Genomic DNA, 16,461 nt, shown 5'->3' on the forward strand with positions numbered 1-16,461 from the left:
ATATATATATATATATATATATATATATATATATATCATGTGAACTTTTAAATCTTAACAAAATGGTTTTTTTCCCAACCTTTCCTATGTTGCCTTATTTGCAGTAGCAATTCTGGGTTAAAAACTTTATCATATTCCACATTGCTTCTCATTCTGACGGAAAGCCGGAAGTAGACAGCTGACGATTGTACATCAGAGTGCCTAAAAAGTGAAATGATAGTTAAACAAAGAGTGTGTTAACAAGGAATGATAAAAGCCATCTCTGTGTCACAGGTTTTGTTGTTAGTGAGCTGACTCGCTGAACAACACCAGCCGTTTGACCATAAAAATCCCAAACAGGAAGCAACTTCTGTTGAATGCAAAAAAAAAGCAAGATGTGGATGGGTTACCAAGTCTTAGGAATATTTTTTGTTGTCGTTGTTTTAATATTAGAGTTCCTTGTTGAAATTAATTTTAAAAAACAAAAAAAAACATCAGGCAAGTTTGCCTTTGAGAAGTGAGGACAAAAGGGCAGGTGCCCCCTTTAGTGTCTCTTTCTACTCTTGCCAAGGTGAGAAAAAACGTACCCTGTAACCTGTTTGTCAAACGTAATTGGTAAACTGTCAATGGCAACCTATGGAAAAAGGAAGTCAAATATTATACAATGTCACTCAAGCCTTTGTTTTCAGTCATCATTATGCTGGTTTGAGAAATGTGGTACAAAAGAATAAGGAAGTCCCAGAGCAATAACGAAAAAGGGAACAGAATTTCAACCGTCAAACAAGCACAGGCTCTTACTGACTGCATGTGAGGAAAGGAGCACCTGCCCAGGTAAGAGTTTTAGTTTAATTATATGCTTTATTAACTAATACATTTCTACAATTCACTTACAATCTTTATGTCAAGAGATACTAAGTTTGATTCACATCCACTGACTTATAATTTATTTTAATCAGGAATTGATGGATCTTGTTCAACCCCAGAATCAGCCTGTCAGTCAAAGGGCTTTAGACTGTCTATCTGAAATGTTGGCACAAAGTTGCTCCACAAGCAACTTAAAGTTTATATGTGAGTTCAAGCCTGGGCCTAGTCCACCACAGGCATCGGAGGATGAAGATAACAACTACAATACAGACTGTCAATCAGTGTCAGTCATCCTCCCTGCACAATGCAGTGTCTATCAGCTTCGCCTGAGCATCTGCATGCTGGTAAGAAAACATCAGTTTAATACTGGATGGTCTAATACTGAAAAGGGTTTCATTCTCTTACTTTTGTTCTTTGTCTAAAGTGGTTTATTGCTTTTTGATATTGAATATAGAGCACTTTATGAAAGGGATAATGTATCGTGAATGGATGTTTATTATTATCATTATCTAGCGTGTCATCCATAAATTAATTGATCATTAAATTATCTGTGTAACTTTTTTGATTAACTTTTAATGTGGACCTTAATTTGGAAAAACTATCATCAAAACCTTTAACTTTAAATTCATTTTTCTTTAAAGTTGTCATTTTTGCATTAAAAGTTGTCCAACCTCTCAGAAATCTGTATAATGTCATGCTGGCTGTGGAGACGAGATCATTTATGAGAGTTGTTGAAAATTCTCACCACTATATAGCACCCAAGTGCCACTAACTCACAATGAAGGCACAGTTGTATTAAGATTAATCTTTCGCTGGCCATTGCATCAGAAGGTAGGCAGACTTTCACAAGGTTTTAATGTTAACAGCAATATCAACTTCCTTAAAACTTGAATGGAATTAACAGATTCACTGTTAGTGAAGGTAATGTCTTTGTTGACAGATTAATTTTACATTTTTCAATAACTGTACCCACCTCCAGCTACCAACTAAAGACATAAACAAGTTGGCACAAAATAATGATTGTTATGATCATTAGAAATTATTTATGTGTTTATTCACGGCTTGTCTCCCTAATTCCAGTCAATAACCCTTCCAAGGCAGTGGTGTATCATCAACCTCCTCCTAGATTAATACTTAACTGAACATTTCAATTTAAGGTCAGGTCACAACTGCTTATTCAAAATTTTATTGAACTGAAATTTTCTATTGAAAGTAACATTAGTGAAGGTGAACAGGACTTCTGCAGGAATATTTATATATATCTGTCCTCATTCAGCTCTGTCTTCTTGGAGCTTTGCAGACACCTTTTGAAAATGAATAATGTAAATGTCATAACTTTTTACACTGTTATTGCCACTTCCACTCATTGTTTAGTTTTACTCAAAAGGTTCAGTGATGCTTCCTTTTTATGTATGACAATAGATATAGTTGGTATTTCTCAAACTATATAGCCGGGAAGTATCCCCCGCTAAATCAATGTTTGAACACTCAAACTAATGTATTTTATGAATTCTTTATGCGGTGCCATATACAATATAAAGAAGCACAAGTTAGAGTTGTACAGGACAGAGACACAAATAAAAAAATTTAACATTTATAAATATCACATAAGCAAAACTCCAATATTCACAACAGAATTCAAGACAAGACAAGTTAAAAATTATATCAATATAACCATTCATGTAATGGTTAAAACCTAAGAAAATATCAAACTGATAAATAGTTGTACAGTTATTATTAACAATAAATGGTAAATGGACTGTGTTTTATAAAGCACTTTCCCTGGTCTTCTAACCACTCAAAGCACTTTTACATTACATGTCACATTCACCCTTTCACACTACATTCATACACTGATGGCAAAGGCCTCTATGTTGAGCTCATCTGTTTTTACTAATCCAATTCACACAGTGATGCCACAGCATCCGGGGCAGTTTAGAGTATTGATAAGGTATTTGTAAATGAACTATAACAATATATAACTTTTAATAAGATCAATGCAGCTTGATATACAAACCAAAGGTGGCTTAGGACAAAGAATCATACGAAAAATTACACATATTGATTAAATGTGCGTGATAACCTTGATTCTGATTGGTCAAAACCCCTTGACAACCCCTTGTTGACGGTTATTAAATTTCCCTAACATGAGCAACTGATCAAACCGAACGAGTCATGTCAAATCAACCTGCTGAAAACAGTTCTGGCCCATTTAGCTTCTGCTTGTTGACACCATAGATAGACCATAGGGTGAGGTAAAACCGTTAGTTTCGTTTAGCATCATATTAGTAAACAATGTGGCCAAAATCATAGTTTCGGTTAGCAGGATAGTTCAGCAGGCAAAACAACATGGATATTTTCACAAGAGACAGTCAAAACTGATTCAAAAGTAAAAGTTTTACACTGGATACTCAAAGACATTGATTTACAATCTATATTTTGATCTTATTTCACTACCATCTGCAACTAGGATGCTAACCAGTAAAACACCAGGTACATGCTAACATAAACAGTTCTTAATGGACAAAGAAATTTTGCTTTAAACACAGCTACAGTTTTAACTTATAAGCAATTGATCGCTTTCTTTACCATGTCTCAAAACCTTCTTATTAACAAGCACACAGCCCATGTTTGTTATACATTTTGAATAACATAAGATACACAGAAAAAAACATCTGCCTGTAAAACAATTTCTTGTAGACACCACACATGCCTTATTGCTGCAAAATCTTTGTTTTCAGTGAACTAAAACTTTGTTTACATTGGGATGGGAGGTTAAGAGAAGGAACTATGTTTTAATGATATCCACATACATGTCAATGGGGCTTAGGGGGAACCCTGAATGAACAATCAACCTGGATTTCCATGTTGAAATCGATTGAGAACGAAAATGTGAAGTCAGGTCAGAATGCCAAAGACCTTATTTCAACCAGGTTTCAATCAGTCAAGATAAATGTGTTAGAAAACACAATTCGTTATCCATAATTTTGTTCTTTCATTTATTTAGGCTGTGAAATGATTATTGTGCCGGTATCTCTAAAACAGTTACTTTTCAATTAAATCTTGTCCATACAGTCATTTAATGAACATTTTCAAACAGTGAAAGCACTTTTACTATTAAAACACGTTTAAACAACAGTTGCTATAGACATCGTTCTACAGAAAAATACTCACTGGGAAGGTTTTAGATGTTAAGGCCCTGTATTGGTTTAGGCTACTCCTGTAGATAAAGAAGCTGTTTCTGTTAAGTTCACATGAAACCTCACTTTGCAACAAACTGTAGGTGTTTGACAAGATATTAGATGACCTGTTGGAATATACAATATTTCTGCAATAATTAATATTTTCTTACATTTGTCTCTATGTATTTAGGCCCAGGAAAATAATTGCCAAGCAGAACCACTTGAAATACTAGATCAAGAAAAGTACTCTCTACTATATGCCAAAGAGGGAGACTGGTATGAGGCCTTTGATGATAGTGAGGTTATCAGATCATTGGACATTCCAATGTCACAGGATGACACTGGACAGCTATCAGCACACATAGTGGTAAAACGGCTCATGGCGTCTGATTCAGAGGTGATAAAGAAACAACAGCAGTGTCTGGCTTATCTGATTGGACACAATCTGGATGAAGAAGCATCTGACAGACTTAGTGAGCCCAAATTCACGCGCAGGAAACTGGTGACGATGAGGACACAAGAGCTGAGGAAACGGGATGACCTGTTGTATGCCACTGAGCCTTGGATTACATGCGCCCCTCTTCCAAATGACCTACAAGACACCCCTAACATCAAGCTACCTGTCACCTTTCATTTCCTCAACAAAATCAGCTTCAGCATACAGGTGGATTTAAGTGCAACACCGACTGTTCTTTTAAAAGTTTTTAGAAGAGTGATGGCCAACCAGAGGGTTTATTATGACACCTCTGATAATCTGATTTTGAAAATCTCTGGCAGGGAGGAGTTTTTATCTGGAGATCAGCCCCTCAGTGATTTCCTTTGGGTTCGACAGTGTTTGAAAAACAAACAAGACCTCCACCTCTCTGTTGTCCCTGTGTCACAAGTTCTTGATCAGACAGTTGAGTTTGTAGACTGGCCACTCATTAATGATTCCAGTGGTCAGTTCAGCTCCCAAGATGACCTCTGCCTCAAGGGAAAGGATTTGGAAGACATCTTCAAGATATCGCTATGGGATTGCAACAGAAAACTCAGAGTCAAATTGCTCGGCTTTGATATCCCAACACTTCCAAATAAATGTCCTCAGTCTGTTTATGTAAGTGCCTCTGTACTATATGGTAACAAGGTCCTCTCTTCAGTGTCCTCCGTTCCCAAAGACTTCGCAGATGAAGTACTGTGGAATGAGTGGTTGAACTTTGATGTTCTCCTCAGGGACCTACCACGTGGAGCCAAGCTTGGTTTCACTATCATTGGTAATGGTGGTGATTACTCCTCAGTAACCAAAGACTCAAAGTCAACATCATCTTCAGGCAATAAAGCGCCAAACAAACAGAAAGGGAAGGTGCTTTACTTCGTTAATCTTCTCCTCATAGATCACAGGTCTGTTTTTTGTTTTTTTATGACAATCTTTTATTCTTCTTAGGATTATGATTACTACTTTTATTATTATTATGAGTAGTAGTAGCAGTAGTAGAATTGATAGTAGTGTTAGTAGCAGTATTAGTGGATAGTGGGTATAATTCTTATTCTTATTCTTCTTATTGTTGTTGTTGAAATTATTTTCATTATTATTATTATATATTTTTTTATCAATAGTAGTAATAGTTGTAGTAGAAGTAGTAGTAGTAGTAGTGGCCATATTATTATTGTTATAATAATAATAATAATAATTATTATTATTAATATTATTATATAATAGTAGTTGTAGTAGTTGTATTAATTTATTACCACATTTTCTATCATCCTTTCAGGTCTGTCCTTACCCAGGGTCCCCACACACTCCACATGTGGTCCTACCCTGACCTAGAGGAAGAGGCCATCACCTATCAGGCAGACAAGCTGTCCTCTGCTACTAACCCAGACATAGCTGACTGCATGGCTATCAGCTTCCACCTCGACCACTACAGTCTCCCAGTTGTTCTCCCAAATAGATTAAGTTCTTCTGAATGTTCTAACAGTCCCACATCCAATGTGAACATGACTCAATATTTTCCTTCCCATTACGCATTCCCAGATTCACCTTTCTCACCCACTTCCACCTCATCCAGCAGAGATTCTTCCTCTCCACAAGAGAATAGTCTCCAAGAATCAATAACTGAACATGCAACTCTTAGATCTTCATCTCCAGTCATTGGCATCAACAGGGATGGTTTTAACCAAAGATCCCGGGAGGAAAGCTTATGTAATGCTTCCATATTACCTCATTACCTGCGCAATGTTGATTGGATGAATCACAGAGTGGTTGAGGATGTCCACCAACAGTTGGAAAACTTGGATCCTGGGGAACTCGATGTCACAGTGGCCCTGGAGCTGTTAAGTATAGACTTTGCTGATGTTCTCGTCAGGAGACTAGCGGTCAAGAAGTTGAAGAGCCTCTCAAATGATGATGTCTTGAAGTATTTGCTGCAGCTGGTGCAGGTATGTTTTTTTATCTAGGGGGCAGAAAAGGAAGTCGCCCATCGATCCAAGTGAAGTCGAGACATGTTTTATTTGTAGGCCCTTTACAGTAATACACTATCTCTTAAAGAAACAATGTAAGGTCTGTCTGTTTAGCCCTGTGGTTGGAGTGCTCACCCCATTCGCAGAATCTTGTTGCAGCGGTCATTGTTTAGACTCCTGGTTTAGACACCATGAACATTTTTTTAGATCCACCCTTGGTACTGTAAGGATGGGAGAGTAGATTGGGGAAATAATGTAACGTTTTTTTTTCTCCTGTTTGTTTGTTTACACAGACCCTCAAAGTTGAACCTTATCATGGCAGTTACTTGGCTCAGTACCTCATCCAAAGAGCTCTGGGGGTGAGTTGAGCAGCACCCTAACACTCATGAATAATACTCATCATACTATTTTGAAGTCAGTATTAAATGATGATTAACTACAGACTGGTCAGATATAAGAAACTTTCCAAAGCTGTTGATATTTAAAAATAAATCACTGTGCAGGATCTGCATACCTATTATCCATCACATTTTGGACTAGAAAGAACAATGCAAGTTTAATTACATAAAGAATTGTGGCACATGTAGAGGCCATCATTTTTGTCCTTTTGTCCCTCTGCTTTACTTGGATGGCCATTTATTTCTTTAAAATATGAGGCTATGAGAGAACTACAATAATTAGAGCTGAGATAAAAACGACTTCCTGTTTCATGGCTAAACATTCAGCTTTGATGACTCGCCAGAGCCATGGCAATTGACGAAACAAAAATATTTTGATTACTTTTTATCACTTACGTATTTTTAAGCTGTATAGGCACTTTTAAGGCCCCTAGGATGGGGCCCAAAACAACCCCTGTAAATGGTCCAAAAAGGGGTGATTTTCGCCAATTTTTTCTGAAATTTCTCACTTCTTGTCGAGATTTCACAGCAACGTTAAGAGACTATTTTGTATGTCTCAGGACCTATGTGTACAAAAACTTATCTTTCTTGGTGAAAGTGCCCCGAGGAACTGGTCTCTTAACTGACCCCAGGGGGCATCACTTGGCCAATAAAATATCATTTTTTTCACCATGCCTGTGCTCAGGCCCTAAAAAGGAATATTGGTTCCTTGGCAGTATTCAAATTAATTCTGTTACCGGCTCCAAGGTGCCTCTTAAGTTTTGACCACAAGTTAACACAAATACAAAATGTCTGTATCTTGCTCTTACCCTCATTTATTCTTTTCCTTTACTGCAGAGCAAGAGAATCGGCCACTTCTTCTTCTGGTATCTCCGCAGTGAGGTGGCAGGATGTCCTTACTTCCGCCAACGCATGGCTGTGATACTTGAGGCATACCTTTTAGGCTGTGGTCAGGCAATGATTGACAGCTTTAACAAACAGGTCCAGGCTGTGGTTTCCCTGCAGGAGGTTGCTATAATGATTAAAAACATCTACCCTGACAAGACTGACCTTTCTCCTACTGGTGAGAAACACATAGAAAATCCATGTGGATTGTATTGTACTTCATCAGATTTAAAGAGAAAAAATCTAAAAGAGCATTATGGTGTGTTTTGATGTTTTTAACCCATTTCAAGGTGACCCACAAAAAAGGGCATGGGATTTTCTTCATGGCCATGATAATGTGATGCATTGTTAATATCCCGTCTTACATGACAATCAGCTAAACATTATGGTTTAAAGGTATAGAAACTTTCACACCCCTGGTGTTTCCTGTTGTAATAAAAACAAAATTTAACCACTCAGTTTTTATTTGTATAGCTCCAATTCAAAACAAATGTTATCTCAAGGCACTTAACAAAAAGAGCAGGTCTAGACAGTTGTCTTTGTTGTAATCTTTATATATGTATATGAAGAGTTAATTTTCCAAAACAGATAACTCACTTTGAAAATGTAAAAAATGTTTCAAAAAACATATTTTTTTCTATTACTAGCTTAAGGTATTATCAATCAATTGAAGTTGGGTGGCATTTACTAAGTCAAAATAACATTAATAATTAGCTGTATCTTAAAAATGTAACTTTATAAAAGAATTATATTAAAAGGAAATATGTTTTTTGAAAATGCATACAAACGGAGATATCTGTTTTTGCAAATTAACTCTTCATATATATATATATCGCTGAACAGGCCCTTGCACCTTCAGCACATCTGGTGGCACGTTTTGGATTTGGTACAAGTCACAATGTGGTTCATTCACAGTATATATGGTGCAGATTCACTGTCTCTGTCAGTTGAAAAAACAGAAAAAACGCCACCAAGCCATTATGCCACAACCTCAAAAACGCTTTCTGTTCATGGCTAATGGTGTATCGCCAAGGCACCAGCAAGTTGTCTTTTATACTTGTGATTTATTGACTGAAAGTTTCAAGTCTTTTCAGCTATCCCTATCTTGTAAAAAAAGCACTCTAACTAGTTCAGTAACTTGATTTGTCTCTCTGCTTTTCTATTTTGATATTTTTTTTTAGCTCATCTCAAAGTTCAAGAGCTCCTTAGAAACTGCAGTCTGCCCGAGGAGTTCCTGCTGCCCTTTGACCCCCGCATAAAAGTTGGGAAGATACTGGTAAGTCTTGCTATTAAAGTGCATGTTTAAGTTGTGTACTTGTGTTGAATTATATTTGGATTCTAAAAATCATGTTTTCAGTATTATATTTTGTCTGACGTCTTGAATCTTCTGTAAAAGGTTTAATGATGTTCTGTTTATTCTAAAAACCTGAGCAATGAACAATGTTTAGAGACTTTTAGGTAAGGTAATAAGGTGTAAAGGGCAATCATGATTTATGATAAAACAAACTTCTTATTCTATTTTTTAACACTCACACTGACTGACAAGTGAGTTACTCTTGGACTTGTTTATTATAGTTTGGACTACTTCCATACAGACGCTGCTGTGCCTTTCTAGAGAAATGCTGCTCTTCAGCTTCACAAATATCTCCTCTGAAATCTTTGCTGGAGCTGATTTAAATTTTCTATGGATGTAAACATTTTTTAAAACAGGTTTAATTTATATATTGTTTTGTTCAACTGTGTTTTGTACAGTTTAATAGTTATTAGGGGTTTGGGTTAAATGTGACGAATAGTTAATGTCATGTGTCCTGTAAGTTGCAAAACTTAAATTATCCTCCGGGATCCATCCATCTTTCTGTCAGTCCGTCCATCCATCCGTATAGCTGTCTGTCTGTCTGTCTGTCTGCCTGCCTGCCTGCCTGCCTGCCTGCCTGCCTGCCTGCCTGCCTGCCTGCCAGCCTGCCTGCCTGCCTGCCTGTCTGTCTGTCTGTCTGTTACTAGTTAGTCTAGTTACAACAGCTTGCTCTGCCCAAGTTATCTAATTGGATGAAGGAAAGTTCAAATCTGTTAAGTCTTCGCTCACATAAATCCCATCCTTTTAACTATAAGATAAACTCAACTAGAACAAGATTAAAGACTTGTTTTTTTGCCAGAAGATCTGCAAGAAACATGGTCTTGTGTTTTCATTTATCTTTTGGGACAATCTATGTTTTTCTTTGGGGTGTTTTCTTATTTGCTCCCCTTATAATGTAAGTCTATTGGTTTGCCCTTTTTATTAAGTTTACTTTACAGGGTCTTTGTGTTATATTGTGTTATATTTGTGCCTTTTAACATTGTCCTCAGCTCATGAATGAAAAGTCAAAGATTTGTTGTAGAAAAGGTGATTTTGGAGCCTTTTTAGACAATTCAGTTATATCAGGACTCTCTTTCAGCTAGACAAATGCAAAGTGATGGCCTCAAAGAAGAAGCCTCTTTGGTTGGAGTTTTGTCCCTTGCCATCACCAACCCCTACTCAACCCGTTGGAATTATTTTCAAAGAGGGGGATGACCTCAGGCAGGACATGCTGGTTATCCAGGTCAAGGAGATATTTTTTGCATCAATAATGTCTCTTACGGTTGAAGTGTTTTACAGTAGTGAATACATTTTACCTTTGGATAGAGTGATATCTGACTGTGTTTCTCCCTCTTTAGACACTGGCAGTGATGGACTCCATCTGGCAGGAGAAATCTCTTGATCTTAACCTTATTCCATATGGCTGTATTTCAACAGGACACAATACAGGTATTTACTGCCTTATTGTTCAAAAGGGGTAGTATTAAACACAGGGTCACAGGAAAACCTGTGGAAGAGTGTTAGGAATGTTAAGTACATTAAGATTCCTCTTCTTTTCATTTCTGATTTTGTACAATGACTTTGGACTGCTTCTCATGGGGGAAATAAAGTATGCGTTACGTTGTGTCACTGATTTGTCTGATAGTCTAAACACACCTTAAATGAAGTGCACACAGAGCAGGTGCTTGGTCTCCTTTAAATGTCTTCACAAGACTCAGAGAAAGGGATACAGCTGCAATGAAATGAGGGGGGTTAAAAGTTGAGTTCTACAGCATTTACTCTGTCTTTGCTTATGAACCAATGTTTTATTATTTTGGGGCGTAGCTCAAACAAATTATCGAATTGTCGACTTCTACAAAGAGAAAAATTGCAGTGAGGAAAATGACTGAAGACACAGTACCCGGAACTTCAAAAAGGATCTCTGCAAAGCCGAGAGAGAGGCCAGAATGAAACTATGGCCACTTGTGGAGCAACTTTGTAAGGCTCGGAAAATGTCCTACTATGAAGGAGGTTGAGCCTTCTTTGAAAAAAGGAGATCCTCTCCCAACATGGGCCAAGGAACAATATAAGAAGTATCTGAAAAATTAACAGACCCTAAACCTCTGTTTGTCTTTCTACAAGTTAAGAGAGCTCAATAAAAAAGATGAGATGAGGACGCCGACTTGGACAGCTGAAAGTCTCAACAACTGACCCATGACTATGAACTTTGGAGAACCTGTCATTTTTTTCCAGAGCAGACTATTATGTTAGTGAACTAACGTGTTTTGTGTTTTCCATTCATGAGAAGCAGTCCATTCCATCTAATCTCTGTCCGCCCTTTTTTAGTTCACCTTTCAGGTTAGGGCTGTCTTTTTCCTTTAATCATACCTCTATACTCGGGGCTAGCCCATAACAAAGTGGAGCTTGGGTTCTTTGATAAGAAGGTTCTTTGACATGAATTGAACAACCAAGTAGCTGCTATGTGTTTACAGCTTTAGTATTTGATTTACATGAAATAAAAAGCATGGGATGCTAATGCTGATTTAGTGAATGCCATATCTGGAGAAACAGTAGTTGATGCTTTTCTTCATATTAATTTCAGAGTGATCACACTAGCATCAAGGACACAACAAGGTGTCCAATGTAAATTGAAAAAGTTCCAAACAAATGTTTACAGTAAAAATTGTCCATCATCAGGCATGATTGAGATTGTGAGAAATGCAGTGACCATTGCAACAGTCCAGAGGAACCATGGAGGAACAACTGGGGCCTTCAGAAATGACGCTCTGTTTGAGTGGCTGAAGTCCAAATGTCCATTCCAGGAAATTGTAAGTATGGATCACTCAGACATAATATGAAGCCAAAACCATGCCGGTATTATCCAAATTAATTGGTATTAACTGATTAGAAATGAAATTCATGTCATCTCCAAACTTTATTTAAAGCTGGGGTTGGTAGTCTCGGAAAACTAGCATGAATTTGAATGTACCATGTCTTCAGGACTCCGTCTAACCCCTCCCCCCTTCCCCTTGGAGCTCCTCCAAAACGACGCCCCCGCTCACATGCACGAGCGCCGCTGACTTGCGAACATATGATCATGGCTGATTCAAAACCGGTCCTCACCAAAACATTGTCATCAAAGTATCAAAGTTAGAAACACAAACAAACATGGCTGCTGTTAGTACTCACAACTGTCATGCTAGCATTATCCAGTTGTACTGTTGACACGATATCAGGAGAAAAGTTATAACACATATAACACATATAATACTGTAACAACTCTACAGTTTGTTAAACGTGTTCAGTGTAGATGTCCTTAATTCCTACAGTGTTGACGGTTAGTGAAGGCATCAGGAGAGGTTTAGACTCAGAGTGTGCGAGCGGGAGAGAAGAGAGACGAGGAGAAATTCTTCATTCATTCATGCAAACATTGATTGTTGTTTTGTTGGTTGGCGTGCTCACGGCCGACAGTGACCGGTTAGAAAAGATCAACGTGTTCATGAATCGGCTCGTCATCCCTACAGCGTTCGGACTGACACTATACTACATATACATTTTATGTAGGACTTACTAAATGCCATTTATTCTTTTGCTTGTCAGAGCCCCCATGGTAGACTCTGATCCGGACTACAGTCCTGAGCAAAGCACCTCATCAGGTCAGAGTTGACAGCCCCGATTCGAGCGAGAGGGGCAGTAAATAGAGTCAGGGGAAGCAGAGGCAGGGGACGGGGACTCGGAGTGAATGCTGGGGAAATGTACACGCTGGAGGCGGGCAGACTGGCAGGATGGGATTTGATTGGTTTAAAATTTTGGGACCCAAAAACGGTGATTGGTTGGTGTTTTCCCAGGTTTATTGTAGAGAACAGCTTTTTTTGGGGCTCTTTTTTTAGGGACACATTATGTATTGATTGCCGTCAGGACATAAAGATCATTTTAACCAGTATAACAAAAAGTGAATCTTAATCTGACCAACCGCAGCTTCAAAGAGGTTGGGTCAAACTGACATGGTAGGTAATGTTTGTCTGTGCAGCAGCCAGTAGTGGAAAAATAATCCCTCAATATTATATAATATTATATTACTTAATTTCAAATTCAGTTATTTATTTAACATTTTACATGTACATCATTTCTGGGTTGTTAGCAGCTGCATTAAAACAGTTATTGATGTTACATCTTGACAATTGTATAATTGGGTTATTGTAATCTCTCCACTCCAGCACTACAAGATAGTGGAGAGGTTTGTGAATTCCTGTGCCGGTTACTGTGTGGCCACATATGTACTGGGTATAGGAGATCGGCACAATGACAACATCATGATTACGGCTGAAGGTATGCACACTTTCACATGAATAACCCATAACCTATCTGGTCTGTTGAAGATGAGGCTTTTCTATGTAAAGAAGTCTAATCCAGCTTTACACACCTGTCTCTCCATTCAAGCCACATTGATTTCTTAGTCACATTTTAAGTGCAGAACTGGACTGTCTTCCTCGAAATGCATTTAATAAATTGAGTAAGAAAAAAACCCAACTTGTTTTATGGTGGATTGATTGAGTGATTGAGCAGAGACCCAGGTCAGACCAGCTCAGGGTATTTTTTCTCCTAAGTTTCCTACTTTGGCCACATATTTGCTCCAAAACCAAAATTCAGCATTGATGGAGCCTTCATTGTGTAATGGTTACTCATGCCATGTAAACTTTATGCAGCCCCATACCATCACAGATGCTGCCTTTTGAATAGTGCCATTATAACCAGCCTGATGGTAATTTTTCTCTTATGCCTGGTGGACAGAGTAAAAAGTTTTGGTCAAAAGAGATAAAATATTTTATGAATTATCTTGTTGGCTCTATTGGGTTGCATTCAGAATATGCACTCTTAGAAAACATTCAAAATAATTATGTTTTATTCAGAACCTTATAATTGATTTCATCACTGCATTGTGAAAAGGTATTTCGTTTGTTAAAATGGGACTTACATTGATGGTGTGAAGACCTAAAATATTGAAAACAAATAATTGAAAGATGTAAAAATTGTAAATGAATAAATAAATACTTAACCCTTTCCTTCAGGAAACCTGTTTCACGTTGACTTTGGACACATCCTGGGTAACACAAAGCACTTCCTTGGGGTAAACAGGGAACGTGTACCATTCGTCCTCACTCCTGACTTCCTCCATGTCATGGGCAGAGGAAAAGGTGGCAACAGCCTCTACTTCCAGCAGTTCAGGGTAAGAATACCTGAATACATGTTTATGACAAAGTGTTTTTGGTGTATATAGACAGCTTTTATATTTCAACATCACTCTTTTAGTGAAAGGGTAATGCATGAGACAGTTTGTGTTTTTCCAACAAATCAAATCCTCTAAAATCAAAACAAAGAAATAAGAAAAAGAAAAATTACTCCTCAGCTGTCTTTCATTAATCTTGCTTAAAGCCTCTTGTGGGAGCTCTACACTTCTAATGAAAGAAAACAAATTCTTCATTGATTCCTTTACATGACTTATATTGCTGGCTCAAATCAATCTTGGTGACAGTTATGACAATAATAATACTACACAAAATATAACAACCTACTTAAACTGTGTGTACATTTGTTTACAGATCGAGCTTAAGGTAAAAAAAAAAAAAAAAGATTAATAATACCTGTGGAATGATAAGAGGACCAGAGTTAGCGTCTAGCTCATGCCACAGTTTGTAACTACTGTCTCTCTAACCTGTTCACAGTGGAGCCATAGCTCCGTCTCCTGTGATAAAAATGCAATACCATGTAAAAGTTGACAACAGAAGCCAGAATAGTTCCTTGCAAAAAATAGGGGGTGTATGTTAAAATAAACAACTAAACATGTAGCATTTCTAACCCACTTCACTGACACATTGACATGTTTTCCTTTGTAAATGATAGACACAATGAAAAAATGCTTTAAACATCAGCTAAAGTGTGTCCCTTCTTTTCCCTTGTCTTTTCCCCTACTAGGACACATGCACCCAAGCTTACCTCTCCCTGCGCTCCCATTCTCATCTGCTCGTCACCCTTTTCTCCCTCATGCTACTGACCGGCATCCCTGAGCTGAGCGCTGCGGAGGACATGCGCTACCTGCGTGAGGCACTCCAGATGAAACATAGTGAAGCAGAGGCTAAGAAGCATTTCCTGCAGCAAATCTCTGTTTGTGAACATCTTGGATGGACAGTGCAGGCCAACTGGTGGATCCACATGTTTGCAGGCATCAAGTAAACTGATAACAGAAAACCTCTTCGGGACTGACAAAACTTTTTTGAGAAATATTCTACTGATTCTCGAGACATGGAACAAAACATGTCCAGCATTTGTGGATGCTATTGCATTAAAAGATGAAATTATTGTTAATTCTATTTGCTCTGTGGTATGAATATTAGAATGCATTTAACACAATTATTTGATTCAATTTCATTTATGTCATCATTATATTAAATCTATGTCCCTTACTCTTTTCCAAATACATCTAAAACAGTGTCCACAGAGAGGGGTTCAATCATTCCTTTAATGGATACAAATTGTTTTTTTAAGGATTTAAAAAAGAGCTTATTCCATTAAAAATAAAACCTATTAATATTTTTGTCACAGCAAAGTTGATTTTCAATGACTCATGCATTTTTTTAAGTTTCAAAGTTGTTTCACCAATTGTTGTAGAACTGTCAGACATTCATTAAAATCTTATAAAAACAGACAATAATAGGAGCAGCTGTCATTCTGAAAGACTCTTGTATGTTGTATAGTTTTAGAGTATTTAAATCTTGATGTCAATATTTCCTGTGCTACAACCTTACTGTGTCATCACTGTCTTCCAATTTCTGAGGAAACTATTTGAAATATTAAGATGTTTTTATTCTATCAAAGTTGCTTCACTTGGTATCTAGTATCAAGCTGAAAACAAAATGGCTCCAACATAAACTCTGTGTTTTGTGAAAAAAATGGAAATAACAATTTGCAAGGTAGTGCATACGGCGTTTTACAAACCGAGTAGTTGTCTGTTTTTAAATCATGCCAAACCTTCAATAATAATAATGATTATCAGGTTTATTGGTAACACTTTACAATAATGGTACACTTTTTTAGTAAATGAATGCTTAATTAATCTTGAAGTCATCAGGACTCACGATGAATATCTGCATGAATTATTGATTAATTTGTGTTTAATATAGGCCTACCATTAGTTAAGCATTGTTAATTAACCGTTACTTCATACCTCAATTCATGTAAACAATACACCCTTGTAAAAATTATTAAAAATATATTACACTGCTATATATATGTGCTATAACATGTAATTTATCTTTTTGTGATATTGTGTTGACACTGCAAAAGTTTGTGTAAAGCGACTTTAGTTTTTTTTGTTCTTTTTTTGTTCTTCTTCTTCCAATTTTTTTTT

General features: G+C 37.2%; 1 protein-coding gene across 1 annotated transcript; it reads left to right on the forward strand.

Annotated features, from left to right (window-relative positions):
* Positions 1 to 770: 770 nt before the first annotated feature.
* On the forward strand, positions 771 to 16,406 carry si:rp71-17i16.5 (phosphatidylinositol 4,5-bisphosphate 3-kinase catalytic subunit gamma isoform). The gene is made up of 13 exons (XM_034696146.1): positions 771 to 810; positions 936 to 1,187; positions 4,216 to 5,402; positions 5,774 to 6,440; positions 6,755 to 6,820; positions 7,697 to 7,922; positions 8,926 to 9,020; positions 10,177 to 10,320; positions 10,436 to 10,526; positions 11,754 to 11,884; positions 13,274 to 13,385; positions 14,126 to 14,283; positions 15,030 to 16,406. The coding sequence occupies exons 2-13, from the start codon at positions 942 to 944 to the stop codon at positions 15,285 to 15,287; spliced, it is 3,381 nt and encodes a 1,126-aa protein (XP_034552037.1). The 5' UTR covers positions 771 to 810; positions 936 to 941; the 3' UTR covers positions 15,288 to 16,406.
* Positions 16,407 to 16,461: the final 55 nt, after the last annotated feature.

This window comes from Notolabrus celidotus, chromosome 11 (assembly GCF_009762535.1).
Source record: "Notolabrus celidotus isolate fNotCel1 chromosome 11, fNotCel1.pri, whole genome shotgun sequence".
Classification (NCBI taxonomy): domain Eukaryota; kingdom Metazoa; phylum Chordata; class Actinopteri; order Labriformes; family Labridae; genus Notolabrus; species Notolabrus celidotus.